Genomic DNA, 23,663 nt, shown 5'->3' with positions numbered 1-23,663 from the left:
ACACTCAGAACGGGGTAGGGAGCGTGTCTACAGGAGACGGCGTCAGACGGGCTGTGTTCCCCGGAGAAGCCGAACCTGAAAGCGCTTTCAAAGGTTTCTGTAAAGCACATTCTCTGTAGACTCAAGAGCACCTGCTGCCAAATCCAAGCTCTTGCCCTGACGGCCAGTACGATCCCTGCAAACTACCTTGAGCCTCAAGCCTCCGTTTCCTCATCTGTAAAATGGAGACGACACTTTCTAAGTCACCTGAGACACCATGTCAAACACTTATTTCGTGCATCAGTCAGAAGTGTTTGGGTTGTGACAGAAATTTAATTCAGTGTCTTAAGCAAAACAAGAAATGTACTGGTCCGAAGAATAAAGCAGACCAGGGGCTCTGGCTACAGGTGCTGTTGGAACTAGGAGCTCAAGTAGTGACATCAGAACTCGGTGACGCCCCCTCCGTTTGGGGGCTGCCTTCTGCCTGTGTGGACCTGAGCCAGGCAGACTCTACCTGTGTGCCAGGCCAGCTGGTCCACACACATCTCACCTCCTCAGCAACCCCAGGGAACTGCACAGAGAGCGGCTCCCTTGGAAAACGACCCACCGGCCCCTCGTCAGGCCACGTGCTCTGGGCAGGGCTAAGCGCCTGCTCAGACTCCAGAGATACACACATAAACAGCCACAGACATGAAGACACAGCCTGACCTCTGACCCCAAAACAAACAAGCCAGTTTGAAGGGCAGCTGGCCCCACGTGCCAGCGTTCATAGTGGGGAATCAGGGGCTCTGGCATCAGGATGAACCCCAGGACTGAGGCTCCACCCGTATAAGCAGATGACCAGAGACAGAAGCTGGCTCAGCTCAGAAGCAGCCGCCAGCCCTTCCCACACAGGCTCACTTAGAAGGAGCTCATTTCAGTCCTGGGCCAACAGTGGAACGGGTGGCTCACGGACTCAAACCCGGGCACATCAGGCCATTGTGTTTCCAAGCCTGCCAGAAGCTGATCGCATTTCCTCCGGGAAATTCTCCCCATACTCTAGCCCCGCCCCCGTGTCTGCAGGGCACATGTTCCAACACCTGCAGTGGACGCCTGAAACCGTGGACAGTGCTGAGCCCTACGTCTGTTTTTCCTATATACACACACGCCCCTTTTCACGTACAGGCAGCACCTCCCAGCTTCCCTCGGGCGTATCCCAATTGCCAGCGTCACTACTCGTGCTTTGGGGCCATCGTTAAGGAAAATCAGGGGGACTTGTACACAAGCGATACTGTGACAGTCGATCTGATAACCGAGACGGCTGCTAAGTGACTAAGGGCAGGCCGTGCACATAGTGTGGACACAGGGGCAAAGGGTGAGTCACATTCTGGGCAGCACGGAGCACGACGGCACGAAATTTCATCCAACTGCCCAGAATGGCACGCAATTTAAAACTACAGATTGTTTCTTTCGGGATTTTCCATTTAATGTATATAAAGGGAGGCAGCACCTCCCTTTCCTACAGAGTAAAGCTGTGACTATGGCCACAAAAGGTGGGGGACACAGAACACTGCCACCACCACCCCCAGGAAAGACGGGAAACATTCAAACCAGAAGCAACGCTACCAGATCACTCTACCTGGCCACACACCCAGTGTCTTCTAACAGCTAAAGGAAAGCTGGTAAAATCAAAGTCATCGTCAAAGGTAAATACAGAATAGCAATCTCAAATATGAGAGGTGAAAGGGTCAAGAGTCCCCAAATATATTGCAGAATCTAGTCTAATGGTCCTTTCTCTGTCCCCTGATTTAATTTCTCAAGAGCCTTAATGGAAGTACCACTCCCTTCGTGTTGCAACACTTGTTTTCCTTGGCTGTCAGGACACCGCACTCTAGTGGTTTCCCTGTCACTTTTCTAGTGACTTCTATTTACTCTTCTTGCTAGATTCTTCTATAGTGTGCCAGGGTGGCTGTAACAAAATGGCATAAGCTGAGTGGCTTGACATAAACTCATCATTCCACAGTTCTGGAGCCGGAAGTCTGAAAGCTGGTGTCAGTGGGACCACACGCCCTCTGAGGCTCTAGGGAAGGGACTGTTCCCTGCCTATCTCCTGGCTTCCGGGACTTCTCTGGCTTGTGGCAGCATGAGGCCATGCTTCACATGGCGTTTTCCCTGTGTCTGTGTCTACTGACGAATTTCCCCTGAGATAAGGACACCAGTCACGATGAATTAGGGGCTCACCTTACTCTAGCATGACCTCATCTTCACTAATTACATCTGCAACGACCTCACACCTTCTGAGATACGGGAATTTAGGAGTGCGGGGGGTGACAATTCAACCACAATTGTCCCGACTACCTCTAAATTATGGGGTGCTCAGGGGCACAGGCCTACCTTCTTTCCCCTGTATATCTATACTCTTCCCCTACATGTTTTCATCAACTCTGATGGCTTTAAATATATATTGATGACCTTGAGTTTTAGCTCCACTCCTGACCTCACCCTGGATGTACACCCAACTGTCTACGTAACACGAGCATATCTCAAAAGTATTGCATCCAAAACACAATGAATGATTTTCCCCACCACAACTCCACTCCAACGAACCAGTTCTCCCCATACCAAAAACTGCAGTGCCATCAATGCAGGTGCTCAAATAAAAAAGCCTGGGGGCCATCCACAGGCCCTCCCTTTCTTTTATGCTCCAAAACCAAACTACTGCACGTCCTGACGGTCCTGCATTCAGAAGACGTAGCACACACCCACTCCTCTGCACCTCTGCCGTCACACCCCAGTCCAAGCCATCACCACTTTTTGCCAGAACCGAATCCAAAGGCCCAGACCTGGTCACTCTTCCTTCACTCCCGCCCCCTTCCCATCCACTCTCAACGTCATCCAGTGACTGTGTCACACAGCAGGTCGTGTCACTCAAAGTCCTTCAATGACAATTTTTAGAAGCGATCACATGCCCCTCACATGGTCATTTCCACACTGTCCCGAACTGCCCACCTGTGTGACTGGCTCTGGTCCCATTCCAACCCTTGCTCGTTACGCTCCAGCCACTCTGGTCTCCTCTCCATCTGTAGAACCCGGCAGCTTCCCGCCTTGAGGTCTCTACATACACACACCTGCTATCTCCCCTCAGGAATGTTCTTCCACCGTCTGCACATACGTGGCTCCTTCTCATCCTTCAGCCTCCAACTCAAACAGGCAGCCTCGCAGAAACTTCTCCCTGACCAAACTTATAAGTTAGCCCAAGTCCAGTTCCTGTCTGTCCAAGCCTCCTATTCATTTTACCCTTAGTGTGTACAGCCTGAAATTATCCTGTTTATTTATGTTTCCCTGTGTATTATTTGTCTCCTTCTCCAATCTCCACCAGAACGTGAGCTCCTTAAGGGCAGGCAGGGATCAGTATTTCACTACGTTACCTGAAACATAATTAACTTCTATACATGCTTTTAATGGACGGGTGGGTGCACAGAAAATTAAGAGACCCTAGAAATCATCATATTCAAACCTGTCTGCTGAGTGCACAGAGGCTCTAGCCACTGCGGCTCTAGGAGTCTGTATGGGAGAGGATGTCCCCCGAGACACTGGAGCCCTCACCTTCCTACAGCAATGGGCACACTTTCCACCGCCTGCATCATGAAGCGCAGAGTCCCTCCAACCTGCGTGACCGCTCCGTCTTCCACCCCTCCCCCATACTAAGTTCCTGGCACACGGGACTTCATACATGTTGATGGCGTCACCTCTCTCCCGCTAAACATCCTTCCCGACTCCCGCTGTGAAGCTTCTCCTGGAGGCCAGAGGGGCTAGTCCCCTGTACTTCATGCGCACACCTACCACCTTCTAATATATAACAATTATGCAACGAATTTTCCCCACTTTACTGCTAATACTTTGAGTAGAAGGGTTGTTTTATGTATCTATCAATCCACTGGTGCCTCAGAGACATAGGCAGCCAAACCCTGCTGACTGCTATACCTGCATATCAAGAATTAGCCGAGAGTTTTTCATTATTCTATTGCTCCACGGAGTGAGAGGAACTGGAGCATTTTAACTGTTGTTATTCTGTCAGCTATCTGACCCCCGTTAGTGCGCCAGTGGGAGCAGTGACTTCTAATTTGTGAAATGGAAATTTATGTCAATTAGTTATTGCTTGTTTAAGGAGTCATATTTGAAAATATACTATGTCCAAAATAGACACACCAATACACACATACCCAACCTTTTCACTTTCAATTTTCAATTTTTAAAACTGAATTGGATTTTTAGGATTGATTGGGTTTTTAGGATATAAAAGAAATGAGGTAACTGGCATTACTAGGAAACTCCCCAGCTTGGACTTTTTTTTAACTTAGCATAGGCACAGACAGCACTTCTAGAAAGGCTTTAAAGTTCACCTTGGTGATAACCCAACCTTCCATCCCATTGGCCAACGCAAGTTCTAGCGCCTCCGGTTGCCGGCCAAGGGGCTGGAGGGTCAGCACCATGGACAGCGGGCGCCGCCGGGCCACGATCAGAGGCACTGCGGAGGAAAGGCTGGTTTCAGCGCTCCTCTGGGGTCGGGGGACGGAGCGCGGGTTTGGGTCAAATCAGAGGATGGGGTCTTAGGAAAATAACCACTCCTCCAAGGTGCCGCCTTCATTTATGGACCTATATTGATTCACTACTCTTTCGACAATCTGCTCCTCTGTTCCCAAGGTGCCAGCATTTTCAGGCTGAAGCAAATGCAAACACCTAACTGGAAGGTGTGGAGGAAACCTGTTCTCTTCACCTAGCCAGTATCTACAATCCAGTCTGCCTTTGCAAACCATCTTTCAAATGAATAAGCTGTTTTAAAAAGATGCCACTAAGGAATTGTTGATGCTGAGGGAGGGTTTGATTATATGGAAGTTGGGTTTAAAATACGAGTCTGTCTTTTAGCAACACAATCTGATAGTTACAAATAAAGTAGTATGTCTGAGATCTGCTTCAAAATAATACAGGATCGGGGGGTGGGTAGACATATAGGAAAGACAAGATTGGCAGTGAGCTGTTAATTGTTACAGTGGGAAGATGAGAACATGAGAAGCTAATTCTGCTTTTTTATGTTTGAAATTTTCCATTAAAATGTACACAGATACACAAGTGTGGGTGTCTTAGGAGAGTGTTCCTAAGAAACGAAACCGTTCGTGTATCTCCCTGACAAACAGCAGCTGGGGCCGCCTGGAGTTGAGCGGTTGGGGCTGAGTGTAAGAAGGTGCCTGGCTGTGGTGGTGGATCCAAGGTCAGTAACTGAAGTTCTTACCTAGGCACTTCTAAATATAAAATGGGCTGGACACGTAGAGGGAACCACGGTGTGACGCCAAGCACATTTGGGTGGAGAGGCACAAAAGACTCATAAATCTTTCCGCGGGGTGGGGGTGCTCTTAGGGGCTTTTCCTGGAGCAGCCATGTCAGACGTAAACAAGGAGCCAACAGAGAAGATAGTGGATAAAATTTTAAAATGAACGTAAAAGTGCCTCAAAACCTGTGAAACTGCACACACAGGGGAAGAACTGCTCTACAGGCAGCAGGTGAGGGTGAAGGCCTACTATGCGTGAGGCACTGCTCTAGGCACCCAGCCCACATGGCAAAAAACAAACAAAATGCCCTGCTACACTGAGCTAACGTTCTCGTGGGGGGATGGGTAATGTCTTTGCCGGTTACTTAAGTGTGGTAATTTCACCTGGCTGTTTCTTTCAGACAGAAAATGGGGCCTCCTGTTTGCCGCAGTCCCCACCATTCCTTCAATAAGCTTTTACTCAGCTTACGTCACTCATTTATCTGCCTGCGCCCTGCAAACGTTAACGTTTGTGACTGCTGCTCGCTATGTCCCTGAACTGCTTGTGACAGCTGCCCCTCCTAAAAACCACCAAATGGCCCGTGGACCTTAGAAAAGCCCGCTCTTGTCTGACGCTCTATCCTGGGTCACCGCTTCCCTGGAAGTAAGCTTGGGCAGTTCCATCACCTCCGTGTCCTCACGTGAAGGTGACTCTCACGTGAAGGTGACTATGTCCCTGTCACACAGGGTCTCTGGTCCCGCTCCCCACGTAAGAACACAGGACATGGTGAGGCCAAACAGGAGCACCCCGGAGCCACAGATAGGGGGTTCATACCACTATATTCTCGCTGGTGGCTGGGTTGGAGACGCAGGAAGCAGGAGCCACACGATCCGCAACCCGCCGTCCACTTCTCTGCCAACCAACCAACGCAGCCGCGGCAGTTATATCAGCGGCTAATGGCTCAGTGGTCACAGCTGACCGCCATCTACTCCGGGAGCCAGCACCTTCCCAGGTGAGGCCGAGACCCTGGAAACTGCTCCCGGGCCTCTGTTCGCGCAGGGCCTTCCAGCACTTCTGCGGGGCCCCGACTCGGCGGTCAGCCCTCATCCCGCTTTGACTTCCCGGCAGGTCAAACCCCTCGCGAGACACAGGTCCTCGGCGCCACGCTCCATGGTGACCACGCACCCGAGTTTGGGGACGCGGAGGGATGCGTGCGTGTCCCGCCGTGAGGCCTGAAAGCTCGGCAGGGGCAGGAAAGGTGTCCGAGTTCCCGCGTGACCGCCCAGCGCCGCGTGGGCCACAGGACAGGCGCTCACTACACGCCAGCACGAAGGGGGACAACAGGGGCCTGAGCCCCGGCTGCACGCGCGCCTCGCCGGCCGCCCACACCTAACGGCGGGTCCACACGAGGCTCCGCCGCCCGCCGGGAACTCAGACTCTCACCGAAACCACCGAAACCAATGCAACGTCGAGGGTCAACTGTAACTGAGACGCTGAAGTTTGAACTATTTCCACATATAGACGTCACGACACTGTCTCCCGTGGGCGCTCTACCCCCACGACGGAACTTCCGTCCTTCCCGCCGACCAGGGCCGAGCGCCCAAAACACTGGCCACGGAGGGAGCGGCGGGCGGGCGGGGCCGGGCTTTCACGTCAGCGGGACACGCGGGGCGGGACGGGACGCGAGTGGGGCCGGGTCGCAACTGCGCTCCCCCCTCGACCAGCCACCGGCTTCCTCAGAGCCCGGGCGGCACGAACCCCCACGGCCCGGAGGCGCCCGCCCCCTGCTGCTCGGGACGCAGGGAGCCACTCACAGGAGCCGGCACGACGCGGGCCGTCCCGCGAGGAGAGCGGCGCGCGGGCTCCTCCGGGAACCGCCGCCCGCAGCAGCGCCGCCGGCCCGCGCCAGGGGGCGCAACGCACCGGCCGCCGGTCCCTCCGCCGGGAAAGCCGTCGCGGCCGCGCGCGGCCGTCCTTCCGCTGCGACGGGGCTTCGCGCCACCTCGGGGAGCCGCGGGCGCCCGGGCGGACTAGGCGGCGGGCCCCGCGGTGCCCTCCGTGCGGGCAGCGCCCCGCGCGCCCTCGCCCGCCAGCCCCTCAGCGGCGTCCCCGCGCCGCGCGCTCTCGCGAGACTCCCCCGCGCAGCCCGCTCCCGGCCCAGCCGCTCGGGCCCGAAAGCGCGAGCCGGGCCCCGCGGCGCATGCGTGGCTGCGGCTCCCAGCGCCCCCCGCGCAGTCCCGGGGCCGAGCAGACGGGGCCGCGCGCGGGGAGCCGGCGGCCGCCCCCTGCGAGGCCTGGCTCGGTCCCCGCGGCCGCTGTCCGCTCAGGGACGGGCCCGCTCGGCGGCCTTTCTCGGCCTGCGGAGCCTCTTGAGGACGCACGGCCGCCTCGGGCCGCAGGAGCCTGGCCTGGCCGGGGACCCCGCCCCGCCGGGGCCTCGAACCCGCGCTGGCGCGGCCTGCACGTCCCGCCGCTCCGCTGGGCGCCGCCTCCCCGCGCCGGGCCGGGCCCTGACACACCCGCCCCCGCCCGTCCGGCCCGCAGCCTCGCCGTGTCCGACCTGGCACGAGCGGAGATGCGCCCTGGGTGGCCACGGCGCGGGGGGACACCCTGTTCGGGGAGGAGGCGGTTTGGGGACCCCGCGGGGCGCAGTCGCCGTTTCAGGGGCCGAGGGCAGATCTGACGGCAGCCCGAGGGCCCGTCGTCCCGCTTGCGCCGAGCAGGTTGCCCTCGGAGGCGTAGCGGGTGTGCGTCGCGCTGAGTAGACGTGAGGCTGAGCTCTGGGGTGGCGCACGGACCGTGGGATGGACGCGCCCCTGGAGCTCGAGGGGCGCCTGACAATGAAGGTGGAGCAGGACCCCGCGTGGGCTTCGGAGCCGGTTCTGCAGGATCCCGGGAGCTCGGAGGCTGAGACCTTCCGCAGGTGCTTCCGGCAGTTGTGTTACGAGGACGTGAGCGGACCCCACGAAGCTTTCACTAAACTCTGGGAACTGTGCTGCCGGTGGCTGCGGCCAGAAACGCGGTCCAAGGAGCAGATCCTGGAGCTGCTGGTCATCGAGCAGTTTCTCACCATCTTACCCGAGAAAATGCAGGCGTGGGCACAGACGCGGCGTCCGCAAAGTGGGGAAGAGGCCGTGGCCCTCGTAATACATTTGGAGAAAGAGACTGGACGACGGAGGCAGCAGGTGAGAGAGCACGTGCCCCACTTCTGTGTTTGGAGGGTGCGGCAATGGGCAGGGGCGGAAGTGCTCTTACAGGGACGGCGGTTCTAGTGAGGGACATTTAACGTGAATCCACTCAAAGGGGGATCAGAACTTCATATTAAACGGGGGGGGGGGGGGAGCTTTGGTTGAAATAATACCTTGCAAAGGAAACTAAGCACTGTGCGTCTAAGTGTTTGTTTGAAATGTTTGGTATAATGTTCCCCCCAAAAATGATGAGACAACAATGCATTATGTTTCACAGGGTTTGACTTTTGCAGCCTGATTGTAAAGAGGGCTGTGGGGCGGGGGGAGGACTTCCGCGGCTCCCCCAGGGCCCTCTCTAATCCCGGTCCAATTCTTGTCGTCTACGCCATCATCTTGTCACTGTCCCCAGTTTAACGGCCAGGTCTTCGTTGGTCAGTGGCTTTGCATGTTCTTCTAATTGTTTTTCAACAGCCCTTCCATTAACCTGCAGGATTTGCAAGACTTGCAGTTTTGCCTTGCACCAGATTTGCATTTGTGTGAAGATATGACTGTCAGCACGTTGCCGCCCGCTGTGTTGGTGAAGGACAGACAAGAGACGCAGAGATTAATTTTATGGTTTCAGTTCACGAGCGAATGTATTTGTGTTCTGATAACTGTCACTTCTCCGTGAACCACACAGATGCGAGGACTCCAGTAACACCTATTCTGAGGGCAAGAAGGCTCTGTGTTTCACCGCTGCCAGCCCACACCCCTCGCCCCCCAGGGAATTCACAAAGAGCACTCCCTGTCCCCTCATGTGCAGACCTACAGACAGTACTGCTACCCAATGCCATTGGCAACGCCATTGGGAAGGCACTGAAATCTTCATTGTTTCTCCCATCTCTGTCCTCCTTTGATAGCCTTCTTGGGGGGGTTGGGCCCTCATCTGGTCCTCTTTCCCCCCTTTCTCATGACAGCTTTGGCTCTGTTTCCCAGGGTGGCAGTCCTGGGCACTCAGAGAAGCGAGCCCCACTTGGAGCGGCATGGGACTCGGCAGACTCTCACCCTCAGAGCCAGCCCAAGGTGCTGTCTCGGGAAGGCGCTGGCAGCCTCCACTCAGGACACCGGGAGCCGCTGAACCACAAGAGAGCGCACCCAAGGACGCGCTCACCCAAGGATGGTAAGGACCGAGGCATGGCCAGTGCAGAGGCCGTGGAGGGTATTCTGGGGCCCTAAGCGTGACTTGCTCAGAGTAAGGTGCCCTCAAGGCATAGTGAAGAATAAACTGAATATTTGGGGGGAAAGGTTCTATTAGTTTCAAGAGTTGGGACTATGTGCAGCATAAATAAAAGGAATATTAAAGATGGAACGTGAGAAAAGTTAGACTGCCCAGGCTGGCCTTGAGGTCTCCTAGTGTTAGAGAAGAATCTGCATTCTAATGCTGTTCACCTGAAACTAACATAAAGTAATACTGTCAATTGTAATTGAAAAATAAAAATTTTAAAAAAGAACCTCCGTTCTATAATCAGCTTGTGTTTTTAGTCCTGCCACGTGTAGATGTGGATCTGTTCTTGGCTGACTATAAACAACTCGAAAAACTGCCTGGAGAGGGAAACAAGACATTTATAATCAAAAGCTGACTCACACGGCATCAGGGAAGTGACATGTGAGGGGCACAAACAAGAGGGACTCGTAGAGAAGCGACCACTGCCGTCCACAGCTGCCGGAGTCATGGACCAGCCAAGTGAAAGGCAATCAGGAGCAGCCCGCCCTCCCCAGTCCAGAGGCCTCCGTGCCCTGCCGTGCGCTGCCCACTTACTGGGAGGGACGGGAAGGTCGCTGAGGGGACGCCTCGGCTTACGTCCTGCCCCTGCCCCTCTCTGAGCTCGGGCAGGTAATGCACACACCGCAGTGAGCGACGGGGCGACCCGGGTTCGGAACGTACCTGTGCCATCTGTTGTCTGTGGCCTTCGTCAGGTCACTTCTCAAACTTGCCATCCTGTCACCTGTAAGAGGAAAATGAGGGTTGTTGGTGTAGGTGAAATGAGGCCGCGTACAAGGGCCAAAGCATCGTCTGCTCGATCGATGTCTGTTTCCTCCCTCCCGTGATGACACGACCGTCTGACTGTACAACCGCTGCCCAAGAGGAAAGAGGCACTATGTACCCAACCTCCTGTCCCTCCCCAAATTCATATCCGGATGGAACGCGCTGAGAATACCAGTGGTTCCTGAATTTTCTAGTGTGTGCGCACCAGCCTCCGAGTACCCTTGTCAGGTGGACTCAGTCACTAGCTGAGCAGCCTTGTCCAGCGAATTCCTGGTGTTCCTGGATTTTGCCTTCCCAGGGCGAGGAGGAATTCCTAACGTGGAAAGGCTTGTTGGGTCGAGGTACTTCCTGGGCGTGTGGAGGACAGAGCCCGTGAGGGACAAGTGTGTCAGGAAAGTGAGTCCGTTCTAGGACGAGAGCTGGGATCTCAGGCACGCGTGCCGAAGGGCTGACTCGGTTTGCGTGTGCAGGAAGTACTGGGGCAAGCTCTGAATTCTGGGTCCAGCAGTGTTTCTTCTGGAAGCTTCCCCAGACAGGGAGCTCTGGAGTAGAAATCAGGGCACAGACAGTGTCAGGACCACGTGACTTCTGCATACGGAAGGGGATTAACTCCCATTACGACTGCGAGCTGCTCACTCACAGCCACGTCCCCTTGTTTTGTTTCACTGCCAAGGGGATGGTGGGGGGGGGGCAGATTTTGTTTGTTGGATTTTTAGTTCTCAAGGTTTAAGACTTTGGCGATTTCACAAAAAGTCCAGATTTCTGGCTTCTCTTGAAAAAATGAGACGCTCCGGCTGTACCAGGGGCACAGGGGCCTAGTGAAGCAACCGCTGAGCTCTGCTGCACCCTTTCAGTAGGACATGTCTCCCCAGTTCCCGGACACCCCTCTGAGCACGTACTCTCCCTGCCTGCTCCCTGAGGGTATCGGCATCTGTGACCTGCCGTAGGTCCCTGGGCTTCAGATGTCCTGAGCTCGCTGAGAAATGGCCGGTTTGCATCTGTTGCCCTTTGATACACGCTCATTCCCTAAGAGCAGAGGCAGCGGGAATTAGAGGGCCAGAGCCCAGAGAGCTAATTGTGCCGTCTCTTACAGCGCACTCCTCTCCCTGGGTGCCGGCCCCCACTGGAGAACGGGACACCACATACCAGGAAGTGACAGCTGCCCGGCTTCCTGTTGGGTCTCAGGTAGGTTCTCCTGTTCTCTGGCTTCCTTCCTGGGGTATTCAGGCTCGGTGGTTTCCGGGGCCTTCACTCTCTTCAAATTTCTATGCTCCCTCCAAGAGACTTTCCCCCTGGTCCCTTTTCCAGCCAAGACTGGACCTTCTTCTGAGTCGTGGGACCCCTTGCTGGATCATCTCTCCAGGATTTTTTATCTTCTGCTTCGTTTGGCACGTGATGCACACTCGGTTCCTCGATTTCAATTCTTCCGTAGGCCCTTCCGCTTCCTCCAGTGTCGTTCCCCCTTCGAAGACCCGTGTGGTTACCTTGGTAATCACTGCTGTCAGTGTCGTTCCAGGGGCCAGTGAAGGACGTCCCCGTGGCGAGAGCTTCTTCCTGCCAAAGGCGTGTGCGTCAGGTTGCTGCCCACCGAGGCCTCTACCAGGACGCAGGGAAAGACGGTGCCGGGAACGTGGTCTCCCTGGGTAAGGCGTCATTCCCTTCTCACCGTGAACACGGGCATTTCTAACTCTGCATTTCTAGTGAAGATCAGACAGTCCCAATGTTAACACCTACAGGACCTCGTGGGTTGTCTCATCGTTTCTGGGACCGGCCAGTGGTCACTTATCCATGTTCTCTTGCCTCATTCATCCTTTTCTTCCAGCTGAAAATTTATATACCTTGTGACGATTCAGTGATTAAAACGTCAGGTGTCACATATGGGTGTCCTTTAGCGTAAGTGTAAATTTACCCACTAGGCAAAGCTCCAGTCACAAGGTCTCCTTAGGGTTTGTTTTCGTTTAACTATATTTGCGCAGAACCAACAGTTTGCGCAGAACCTGACACAGGGGTGGGTGCCCAGCAAATATTTACGGGTGGATGGGAATCTTGTAAATGGAAGAAAAAGATTTCAATACAGTAACCTGAGTAGCATGTTGTGAATTATTTAAATAGCACAAATGTACAGGCGTATATCCCCCCTGGAGCGCCACTTTACAAGCCACCTTTTGACGGATTCTGTCACCTGCTTTAGCAGGAGGGCTAAGTATGGTTCACTCCTATATAAGGTACAAGTCAGACTACTTAGAAATAAAATTATGTGCCTACAACGTGCACTGATACCCATTGGGGATACCCTGTGCTGTCTGAGAGGGTAGCCAGTAGCCGTACGTGGCTATTTAAGTTGATGAAATTAAATAAAGTTCAGAATTCAGCCCCTCGGCAGCAGTGACCACATCTAAGGTGTTCAGTAGTCGTGCTGGGCAGTACACACAGGGCACGTTCATGGACGCAGACAGTCCCACTGGACAAGGCTACACAGACGCGAAAGTACAGAGAGTGTCAAGTGGGCCACACCAAACTCAGTGAATAAAGACAAACCACAACTGCTTATAACTCGAAAGCAACTCAACCAACCGTAGAACAACGTCTGCCTTCAGATGATACTGATGACACACCAGTAACCAAGTGCCCTCCTGAGCAGAGGCGTGCCAACATACGTCCATGGGCGTCACCGTGGCCGCACAGCATCCAGACGCTGCCGCGAGTGGGATAGGGACCACGCTTTGAGAATTCAGATTTAGCCAGCGCCTCCGTGGAGAATTACAGTGTTAAGGACCCAGGCCCAGACACGCCTGCCGGTCGTGTATCAGACTGTGCACGAATGGCTCCTGGGCTGACTCTAGCCTGGGCACACAGTGTGGCCTTGCAGAGGTTTAATTGGAAACTGGTTTGTAAGTCTGGATTCCCAGTATCTCTTGAAAACTCCAGTGCCAGGCACATGGGCCACCTCCCTCCTCACAGAGCTGAGGGAGCTTGTGCCCCACCGCCACCACCCGCACACCTGCCACCGCACGCGTTCGCGTCGCCTGCCTGGTCCCTACAGCGACTGTACGTGGCTGTCCCTATACTTCATTCTGTCACGTAAGATTAGGGAGGGAGCGAGCCTCTGGCCCCGGGGTTTTTCAGCAGGGGTTCGATTTGATGCTGCTTCTCCGGGAGAATTCTGTGAGCCTGTGTGGCTAGAGAAAAGAGCTAAATCTTACTGTGTGGGCCTGGGACACTGCAGATTCCTTCATTCAATGTGCCCTACGCCTCTCGGAGTAGCTGTGTTATCCCCTCGGATACGGAGGCTCAGAAGACACCTCCCGGGTCCGAGTGCAGTGAGAGGGGACGTGAGGGGCCACAGCCAAGGCGTCCCTCTCCCCAGCACTGGGACAGACTCGGTTTGCTGCCCTGTTCTTACACCGCTCTCACAGCTGCGTCCAAAATTCCTGACTCCCGTCTCTGACAGTGTGAGTGAGTGTGAGTGCACACGCGTGTGCCCGTGTTGTCGGGGAGGCGGGAAGTGTGTGGAGCCGAGAGAAGCAGAATTTCTTTTATAAGCAGCAGTCCTGGTCAGGGGCATACTCTGAACCTAACACCGTGTTCCACAAAGGAAGTAAAATACGCGCTGCTCACCCTTAGAGGTTTCCTCTAAGAACCACTGCAGACAGAGGTGGTACATACATGAGAAGTAAAATGAGTGTCAGTCAGGGGATGGCTGTGCCAGAGTGCTCGTGTAAGAATAACTAGTACGCACGGTCGAGGCTGAGGCGTCCCTCCGAGCCGGTGACCGCCCGAGACCTCACAGGACAGGTGTGGAGCGTGGTCCCGGAGAGCGTACTGCAGCAGGGAACGGGCACGCACTCAGGACCCTGGTCTCGCACGGACTGTGTTTCTCTTACTGTAGGAAGCGCAGACTCTCCCTCTAACAAGAGAGCCCCGTCGGAGCCAAGAAAGGAGCCCTGGGCCACAGGCCTGCAGCCCTCTGGTGGCAGGAGCGTTCCGGGGAGCAGCTCGGTCCGGGAGAAGTCGGCTGGTGCCAGGCAGCTGCCTGCCCGGGCCGCGGGCACGATGTGGAGAGAGCAGCAGCAGTGGGGCTTAGAGGACGAGAAGGTGGCCGGCGTGCACTGGAGCTACGAGGAGACCAAGACGTTCCTTGCCATCCTCCGCGAGTCGCGCTTCTACGAGACGCTCCAGGCATGCCCCCGGAACAGCCAGGTGTACGGCGCCGTGGCCGAGTGGCTGCGGGCATGCGGCTTCCTGCGGACCCCGGAGCAGTGCCGGACCAAGTTCAAGAGCCTCCAGAAGAGCTACCGCAGAGTGAGGAGCGGCCACGTGCTCGAGCCCTGCGCCTTCTTTGAGGACATGGACGCGCTGCTGAACCCCGCAGCCCGCGCGTCGTCCCCGGGCAAGCCGAGGGAGGCTGTGTCTGTCCCCAGGCCGCAGGGCGCGGGGCTCGCTGCTCAGGGCCGCCTGGGCCTGCTGGCGGAGGGAAGAGCCGCAGGAGAGTCGGACGGGGAGGAAAGCGGCCTCGAGTTCATCCGGAAGTCTAAGCTCCGCGGTGCTCCGGTCTTGTTCCAGAACCTGAGTGGTAAGAACGATGCTTGTCTCTGGTTTGGAAATGGACAGTGTGGTCTGTCTTGTGGGAGGAGGAGTCGTCCAGCAGGGACCAGACCTGGGAGTGCCGTCACCCACGCCTTCCTCTGTTACTGGGACTGGCCACGGGACTGAGTGGCCGTAGCAGGCGCTGTCTCGGGTTAGAGCACAGCGTGGTTTGGAGTATGGGGGGGCCTGTGGGAGGAAGATGAATGGGGTGAGAGGGTTGAGGGGCCCCGTTACCTGAGAGCTGGTATAAAGCCGTCCGTTGTGCTACGTGGTGATAAGTCAGACACACTATTATACTATCTAAGGTAACCGGTAAAGAATGTGTAACTAACACAACAAATGAACGAAAAAATGAAATTCTAAAAGAAAACAGGAGAAGTAGAGCAGTCAAATGGAAAAAAAAATAGTAAGGTGGTCGGTGTGAATCCAAATGTATAATTAATTACAGATTTAAAAGACCAAGATTTTCAGACATTTAAAAAAACAACTATACGTTGCTTATGAGAGATACATCTTAAATGAGAGAATAGAGAGAAACTGAAATTGAAAGGACAGAATGTACCTCATACCACACACAAGAAAGCTGGCGTTGAAATTTGGGGACTGAGACATGCAGAATTAAACGGCCAGTTAATGACTGTGTGACAGCAGACACATCCTGGAAATACCCTGAGCCCCTGTTTCCTCATCTGTAAAATCCGACAGAGAATAAATACCAGGGCTGTCAGTCTGAAACGACATGACGCACGCGAAGGTTTTCTGCAAGTGTTAAAACGCAGGGCAGCACTGCCTGGTATCTCCGTTACTAGTAACGTTTCTCTGCTCCATCTTACGGAAAGGTAAGCTCTCAGAGGGAAGAATCAACCAGGCAGGAGAGCTGGGAGTGTTCTCGTGACTATACCTGTTCAAACGAAAGCTCTCAGGGAAAGATGGAAAGGTGTGTCACGCACGTACAGGAGGTCACCAGCCTAGAAATCCATGGGCGTGAGGCAGGGCTCTGGGAGTGGTCCCGAGGGGCCAGCGCTGGGCTGGAAGGGAGCAGCCAGTGACTGTGAGGATAGAACGACTTTTTCCACTTGCTGAGCACACAGAAAGCAGAGCCTAACAAACTGCATCCAGACATGTCCTAGAAACTTTCATTCTGCTGTAAAAGCAGTGCCTGCTTGTCCTACAGGTCCTTCCATCTCAAAGTACAGGATGCAGTGACATGAGAAATAATGACTGTTTATCCAAGATTTGCAGACGCACATCAACCAGCAGAACAGTCTGCGGACCCCTGCTGGCGCCCAGACGTCTCTGGTCCTCAGTCTCCTCGAGCCCTCCCATGTCCCCCTCCCTTGAAATAAAAGTGGCCTCAACTCTGTACTTTCTTACGATGCATTTGAGGCGTCACCAGGGCTCCCATCTTCCCGGATGGCACCTTCTCAATCATTAAACCTGCCCTTACCCCAAACTCTGAATATAGTTCTGTTCTCAAGGAAGACTGGTTAAAAGAGAGATGGGAACTTCGGGGGAAAGACCCTACTGAGTGTCCTCGTCCACTATTCTTAGCCATTTTGAAAAGACAGCTAAATGCTTCCTTAATCACCTCAGCAGTGGCAGACGTGGGGACTGACAGCATTCTCACTCTGCCGAGCAAACTGAGACCAGTTCATTGATTTCAATTAAAAATCCTACTGGGATTTTGACTTTATAGACTCACTTGAGAATTGTTATCTGTACAACTTGAGTCTTCGTACCCAGAAACCTAGTTTGTCTCCATTTTTCTAGTTCTTTTATGTCCTTCAATTAAATAGTGTAGATTCTTTTACATAGACCTTCCCGTTTAGGGCACAGCTCGCACCAGGCAGATCAGACTTCCTGTTGCCACTGCTTTCTCTTACTCCAATGTTCTGTAGCGTAGAAGCCACAGACGCCTTCTCTTATGTCTCTCACCTTTATCCTTGGACGGCAGGCGTGCACTGGGGCTACGAGGAAACCAAGACTTTCCTTGACATCCTCCGTGAGACTCGGTTTTACGAAGCACTGCAGGCCTGTCACCGGAAGAGCCAGCTGTACGGGGCCGTGGCAGAGCAGCTGCGTGCGTGCGGCTTCCTACGGACCCCGGAGCAGTGCCGGACCAAGTTCAAAAGCCTCCAGAAGAGCTACCGCAGAGTGAGGAGCGGCCACGTGCTCGAGCCCTGCGCCTTCTTTGAGGACATGGACGCGCTGATCAACGCTCGGGCTTCTGTGCACTGCAGCAGCGCCGCAGAACAAGCCCCGTCCCCCTCAAGGCCAGAAAGACAGGCCGTTGAGATGGAACCCCAGGAGGCTCCAGGCTGGGAACCCGAGGACACCTCCCAGGAGGCAATGGGAGACGACGATGGTGGCAGTGAGAGAATGAGCGAGGAGGAAACCGTGCACGAGTCAGAATGCCAGGGCTCTCCGCGTCCCCTGCAGGGCCCGCGTGGTAAGGACCAGGGGTTGTGGTGCAAAGCGAGAACGTGCCCTGCAGGAGTGTCCACTCCCTAAGCAGTGTTTGGGCGTCAGTGCTGTGTGGGGAACAGGACAGAGCAGTGAAGGGACGGCATCGGATCCACTTCAACGTGACGTGGGTGGAGGGAGCAGGGAGTGCATGGGGCTCAAGACAAAGCGACTGGCGGAGTTTGCACAGTAAAGAGTGAACGCAAAACCGGAGTTAGTAAGTGACCAGGACGGAGTCAGAACCAGAGCGGCCTGACTCCCAAGCCTGGTGCTTTCTCCACTTTCTGCTCCGTCCATAGGGGGCGGAGGGAGGGGATCGTTCTGGTTTGGGGGACACTGCAAACAGGTCTGTGTGTGTGACGGCCAGAAACACCAAGTGACAGAGAGGACACGAGCTCAGAAGTCCATTGAGGAATTTGGACCTCATCGCTAGAACCTACTGTAAACGTTAGTGTGAGGTAGTGAGTGGAGCAAAGGTGTGGAATTTTGAAAGCAGGACGAGTCAGAGTGGAATTTCCGAGAGAGAAGCCAGCCTGCTCCCCTGTTGATCAGAACACAGACGGGGAATAATGGCTCGGATTCTAATTCAATTCTAAAGACATTTCCAAAGGCCTGCTTTGCCTCTGGTGTCACTGGCTATTCTTGGAACTGAATGAAAATAAGGCCCAATGAGTCAGGGAACAGTAACAGGCCCTGAGGCCAGCCAAGCACGCGGGGATCGTAACACACGAGTCTTGTAGGCCACGCTGTCTGTGTTCAGACAGGACTGCTGACATTTTCATGGTCTTTCTTTCAGATTTTGAAATTGGAAGCCGTCCGAAGGAGGACGCGATGCAGGTGCCCTGTGAGGACCTGGGGCAGCGCCAGCCATTACTCAGCAGGTCAGAAAGGGCCGCCGCCCCCCAGAACAGCGGCCCAGGCACGTACCGCACAAGGGAGTGCGTCTCAGGGAGGCCATGGGAGACCCTCCAGGGAACGCGGGCGGGAAAGCTGGTGGCCCAGCCCAGAGACCTGGGGAAAGCTCTCGTGGCTCCGAGGCCGTTCCTGGCGAAGAGACCCTACAGGATCCTCAAATATGGAGAGACTTCTGGAAGGAGTGCGCGTCTCCTGTGCCGGACGACCCACCAGAAGGAGAGTCCGTACAAGTGCGGGGTATGTGGGAAGGGCTTCGGGAGAAGCAGGAGCCTGATCCGACACCAGAGAACCCACCCGGGGGAGAAACCGCTCAAGTGTCCGGACTGTGGGAAAAGCTTTCAGGACGCCTCCCACCTCGGTGCCCACCAGAGAACCCACACGGGGGAGAAGCCCTGTCAGTGCGGGGACTGCGGCGGGAGAGGCTTCCCCGGCAGCTCGCACCTGAGCGCACACCGCGGCAGGGCGCACGCCGGCGACAGTCCCTACAAATGCGTGGACTGTGAGAAGTCCTTCGGTACCTGTGCCCGGTTCCGAGAACCCCGCAGAGCGCACCCTGGAGACAGGCCTCACGCGTGTGCCCTGTGCGGCAAGCGTTTCAGCAAGAGCTCCGTGCTGGGCAAACACCGGGAGGCTCACGGGAGGGAGAAGCCGGGGCCCCACCCAGAGACCCCACAGAAGGGGAAGAGCGACGAGCTCAGGAAGACTTGTTGACGGTCGCTTCCCTTCCCTGATGTGCCCGTAGCCACTTCACCCTCCTTTCGCTCTTGGGCGCAGCCTTTTCTTAGCTGTAAAGGGGAACTCCCAAGGTGAGCCCGAGGACGAAACAAATGACCGGCTGGGCCTGTCCCCACCTCCACCTTGCCCAGTGCGTCCCACCCCACCCCAGCGCCTCCTTACTGGAGTGGAGATGACGGCGTGTTGCCTCAGTTCAGGCTGGAGCTCCTCCGGTGTGTCGCTCAGGAACCTGCACATAGGACCGTGCTCCCGGGAGACCGACGTGCCGGGAGGCCCTCTGTCCGCTGCACGAGACCCGGGCGCAGCTGATCGGTTTCCCGTTTGGGCAGAACTTCCGGGAGTCAGGGCAGAACGACATCAAGTCCCTTTGGTTCTGAAGATTTTCACGAAGGAGACAGACGTTGCCGCTTCCCCGGCAGTCTGTTGCCGTGTCCAGTGTCAGTGTCACCCAGACAGCAGCACAGAATCCCGTGTGGGGACGAGAAGCACCTGCTCACCCGTCACCTCCGTGCACCGGCCTGTCCTGCCCGAGGAGGAACGCTGTGGCCGCTGCTGCTCCGGATGGTAAGCAGTCACTTCCTGTGGCCGTTCCCACGCGTCCTGCTCCTCATCTGCGGGTCCCAGTGTCCCGTCCGACTCCTCCGAGCCGTCACGCCCCCTCACACCCACTCGGCTGCTTGCCCACGGTACAGCTCGTCAAGATGAAGTAGGCTTTCAGAGCAGTCTAGCTCTGCCTGTAACCTCTCGGTTCTGTCTCGAACACGGCTGTACTGGCGTCCACATGCCGCCCGGCCCCCAATGTAGCTCTGTCACGTGAGCATGGTTTTCTGAAACTCGGAGGGGTCCGGAAGAATGAGGTGGGAGCCAGGATCGTCCCACCTCCCTGACACCAGCTGGACGCCTCGGGCCTGGTCCTTGGGTAGCAGCACGGCGCCCAGACCGTCACCTCCGGGCTGTCTGCCTGCAGCCCTCCTCTCCTCGCCTGGCCAGGCGCTCTCTACGTGAAGAGTGTGAGGCCATCTTTGTCCTCCGAGTGCGTCGGAATCTGTTCAGACGTGTGAGCAGAGTACAGGGCTGTGGGCAGTGGAGGAAGAAATCCAGCTTGCGGTGCCAGCGTAGGGTGTGGGCTGCTGGGAGGTGGGGGTCCAGGGAGGCGTTGAGAAGTGTCTTGTTCACCTGCCGAAACGCTATGCTTGTTCACACCTGAACAGATCGAGCTCTCGGGTTGTCTGAGTGACAGCCCTCGGGGGTACGTGCAGCTTCATGCCGGCGTGCCATGCCCAGGAAGGTGCGTGGTGCCCATGGGTGTTGGGGGCCCCGACTCTGGAGTAAGGTGCACAGTAATGTAACCCCTTAGGAATACGCACGTGCGGTGGGTGACGAGCGAGTGACACGTGGTTCGGGCCGGGCGGCTTGTTCCTGCTTCTGCCCTGAGCACAGTGAGGGGACGCCAGTGAGAAAAGGGGGCGTGGAGCCTGTGCTCCAGGGACTTGAAACACGATACAGGAAACGGTGGTGCCAACTCCCTGCGTGTCCAGCACAACCGCACGAGGACGTCGCTTCCCTGCAGAGCGGGTCCTCTGACTCGCCTACAGCCGGTTCTGTGCCTCTCAGACGCCCCAGTGGCAGGAAGGGTGCAGAGCCCTCCATCTGCCGTGGGACACACCCATCTGTTCCAGTCTCGTGTCTGGGATCGAGCACAAGTGGAATTCGGGTCCCTTCCTGCTACTCCCGTTTGCGAGTGTGTTAAATTAGCATCATGGCCTCATGACCTTCGTCTCTGTTCTGAAGCAGCAGGAGGTCTTGCCCAGCCTTAGGCCGAGACTGCGTGTCCCATCTTTCTTCATCCGGGGCATGAAAGCCCACGGGACAGGTGTGTTGTGTCACACAGCAACCCCCTTAGGAGGGTCCCCAGGAAAAGGCTTATTTCAGCACCAGGGAAAGCTCCGGTCCTAAGCAGAAAAAAGAAAGGGTTATCTGACAAACACTGTGATTTTTATGACTTACTGTTTTTCTCTCTTTGTTCTGGCTACTGGAAAGTGCGGCAAAATGCATAACCCACCTCAGCCAACGACCTGAAACCTCCAGCTATGTAATCCTGTCTTATTTCTTTGAAGTTGTCCCAAATCCTGTTTTTCTAAGTGGCATAAATGAGCAGACGCTTTATTCTTGGGCCTCTTGGCCAAGGCGCCTGGACACTGGCCGTGCTCCCTGCAGATGGAGGACTCTGCACCCTCCCTGCCAGGCCTGCTGTTAGCCTCACAGACACCTGCAGAGCCTTTGGAGACTGTCACACGTGCAGCCTGATGTGCTCATGTGGGAGGAAACCTGCTTGTTGAAGGAGGAAAATGTCACACACACAGACCACCCAGGGCCGCCTGCCATGCTGGACTGGGCGTCACAGCAGAAGCCAAAAGTTTGGTCTCGTTACTGCCACTTCTCAGTGCTGTCCGACAGCCCACACCCTTCTGGGCCTGAGCGCCGTGTCTGAAGAGGGGCTACACTTGGCTGCCAGGAGTGTTTCAAGGCCGGGGAGCACGTTTGGGTGACGGAGAGGCTGTAGGACCAGGCCCCCCGCCCGGCCCCCACTGCACAGTGTTTCCTGCTTCGGGCGGGCACAGGGATGCACTGTGTGGTCCGGAGCCTGCTCAGAGAGAAGCCCAGACCTCGCACGTCAGCAGCAGGCGGCGCCCAGGCACCTCGAGAGCTGCGTGAGGGAGCCTACTGTGTGCGGCCCAGTGATGGCAGGGGAAGCCTACTGTGTGCGGCCTGGCGCCCAGTGACCGGCTGGGGAAGCCTGTGTGCGGCCCAGTGACCTCTGGGGAAGCCTACTGTGTGCAGCCCAGTGACCTCTGGGGAAGCCTACTGTGTGCGGCCCAGTGACCGGCTGGGGAAGCCTACTGTGTGCAGCCCGGCACCCAGTGACCGGCTGGGGAAGCCCCACATGTGAGGCGTGAGCTCCGTCTGCACACGTCTGTCCTCTGTGGTGTGTCAGTGTTCAATTAGATGTGTGTGAAATAAACGTCTACAGTACCTGACCCCCGCTGGTTTTGCCGTCATTTGAAGGATGTCTCCCATTCAGGGAAAAGCGAACTTCTCCCAGAAGCAGCAAGAGCCGGTGCTGGTGGCTGCGCCGCTCGATGTCACCCCACAGCCGGCAGGGATCTCGGTGCGTCCACAGCTATTCAGGGCTGCAGTCCTGCCCGTGAGCAGGACATGCTCCCAGGAGATGGCCCGGTCGGCCTTGGTCCTGGGGGCACATGCCCACAGCCTTTCACGGGGAACAAGTCTCCACAGTCTCCCCAAATCCCCTTGGGATTTCCAGTCTTGGTATGAAGGGTTCTGGTGGCTTCACCTGCTCCCAGCTCCGTGGTCATGGAGTCGGCACACAGGCCCTCAGGCTGCTGGCTGGCTGTGCATGCCCAGCTGTGCCCTCCAGACCGGGAAGAGCCACGGGGGGAGCGGGGTTAGAGAGCCAGGGCGCCCCGACACGACGCAGCGTCCACAGAGCACCTCCCGCCTGACCGCATGAGCCTGTACCCTGTGCGGCCGACACCAGTGGCCCCAAGAACTCGGCATCGAAGAGCCCGTGTGTCCCCGTATTTTCCTTGAGTAAATGGCCACGAGCTTTTTGGAGGAGCTAACATACAGACTTAGAACTTCCGTGTGTGCTGTCCCCTCCGAGTTCTCCCCCATCCCCTTACAGAGATTCAAGTCTGGGAAGGAGGGGACTAAATCCCCAAGGGCCACCAATCTCCAATTCCTATAAACCAGTTACAGCAATAAGACTCTGACGGGGGACGGGTGCTCTGTTTCCGGCACTAACGGGACACAGCGAGTCACAACCCCAAGCTCCGGACGGGCCCAGGGACTTGGAGGGGACGTAGCTCTGGGTTCTGAGAGGCGAATTCTTGACCCCCCCTGAGGTGTGGGACTCCGGAGAACGGCGGTGGGGGGGCCAGGGAGGCCTCGGCCTCAGTCGCTTGGACCCCAGGGCCTGGAGCCCGTGGACCGTGCAGGTGTGGTCGGCGGGGGAGGGGTGGAGTTGCCAGAAAAGGACCCCTCCTCCAAGAAGGCACCCTGGCCTGGTCAAGTGTGACTGGGCCACAGCACACGCCTGAGGATTCTTCCAACAGCGGCACCACGTGGCAGAGGTGAGTGGCAGCAGGGCTGGCATCAAGTAGTTTCCCTGCGAGTAGCAGACGGGCGGCCTCCTTCCCCTTGGGCTGCTTGAGCTCGCAGAGTTCTTGGGCGTCTGAGGGTGAGCTGCAGGGTGACCGCCCAGACTCCTCAGGACATGGCCAGAGGGGGGAGTCAGCACTCACACCCCAGACTCTGGAGCTGGGCCCACCTGCTGCTGCAGCAGGAACCCTGACTGTGCCCCAAGTTCCCCCGGACAGCACGAGTGCTCCCGGCCTTTCCCCGGCAGGAGGCCCGTGCATCCCTCTGAGGGCAGCGGACTGAGAAAACACACCTGTGCCAACT

The 23,663-nt window shown here is 56.2% G+C and overlaps 2 protein-coding genes across 2 annotated transcripts; both read left to right on the top strand.

Moving 5' to 3' along the window:
• Window positions 1-6,434: 6,434 nt before the first annotated feature.
• On the top strand, window positions 6,435-7,947 carry LOC117019369 (synapsin-1-like). Its single transcript, XM_033101003.1, has 3 exons — window positions 6,435-6,489; window positions 6,568-6,745; window positions 6,855-7,947. Exons 1-3 carry the CDS (start codon window positions 6,435-6,437, stop codon window positions 7,945-7,947), a joined length of 1,326 nt encoding a protein of 441 aa, XP_032956894.1.
• ZKSCAN2 (zinc finger with KRAB and SCAN domains 2) lies at window positions 7,768-23,460 on the top strand. The gene is made up of 7 exons (XM_033101984.1): window positions 7,768-8,449; window positions 9,428-9,611; window positions 11,572-11,663; window positions 11,995-12,121; window positions 14,368-15,051; window positions 17,020-17,514; window positions 18,325-23,460. The coding sequence occupies exons 1-7, from the start codon at window positions 8,069-8,071 to the stop codon at window positions 19,152-19,154; spliced, it is 2,793 nt and encodes a 930-aa protein (XP_032957875.1). The 5' UTR covers window positions 7,768-8,068; the 3' UTR covers window positions 19,155-23,460.
• Window positions 23,461-23,663: the final 203 nt, after the last annotated feature.

Source organism: Rhinolophus ferrumequinum (assembly GCF_004115265.2).
Source record: "Rhinolophus ferrumequinum isolate MPI-CBG mRhiFer1 chromosome 15 unlocalized genomic scaffold, mRhiFer1_v1.p scaffold_54_arrow_ctg1_1, whole genome shotgun sequence".
In the NCBI taxonomy this organism is placed as follows: Eukaryota; Metazoa; Chordata; class Mammalia; order Chiroptera; family Rhinolophidae; genus Rhinolophus; species Rhinolophus ferrumequinum.
Note: the sequence above shows the minus strand (reverse complement) of the source record. Positions and strands in the feature narration are given on the sequence as shown.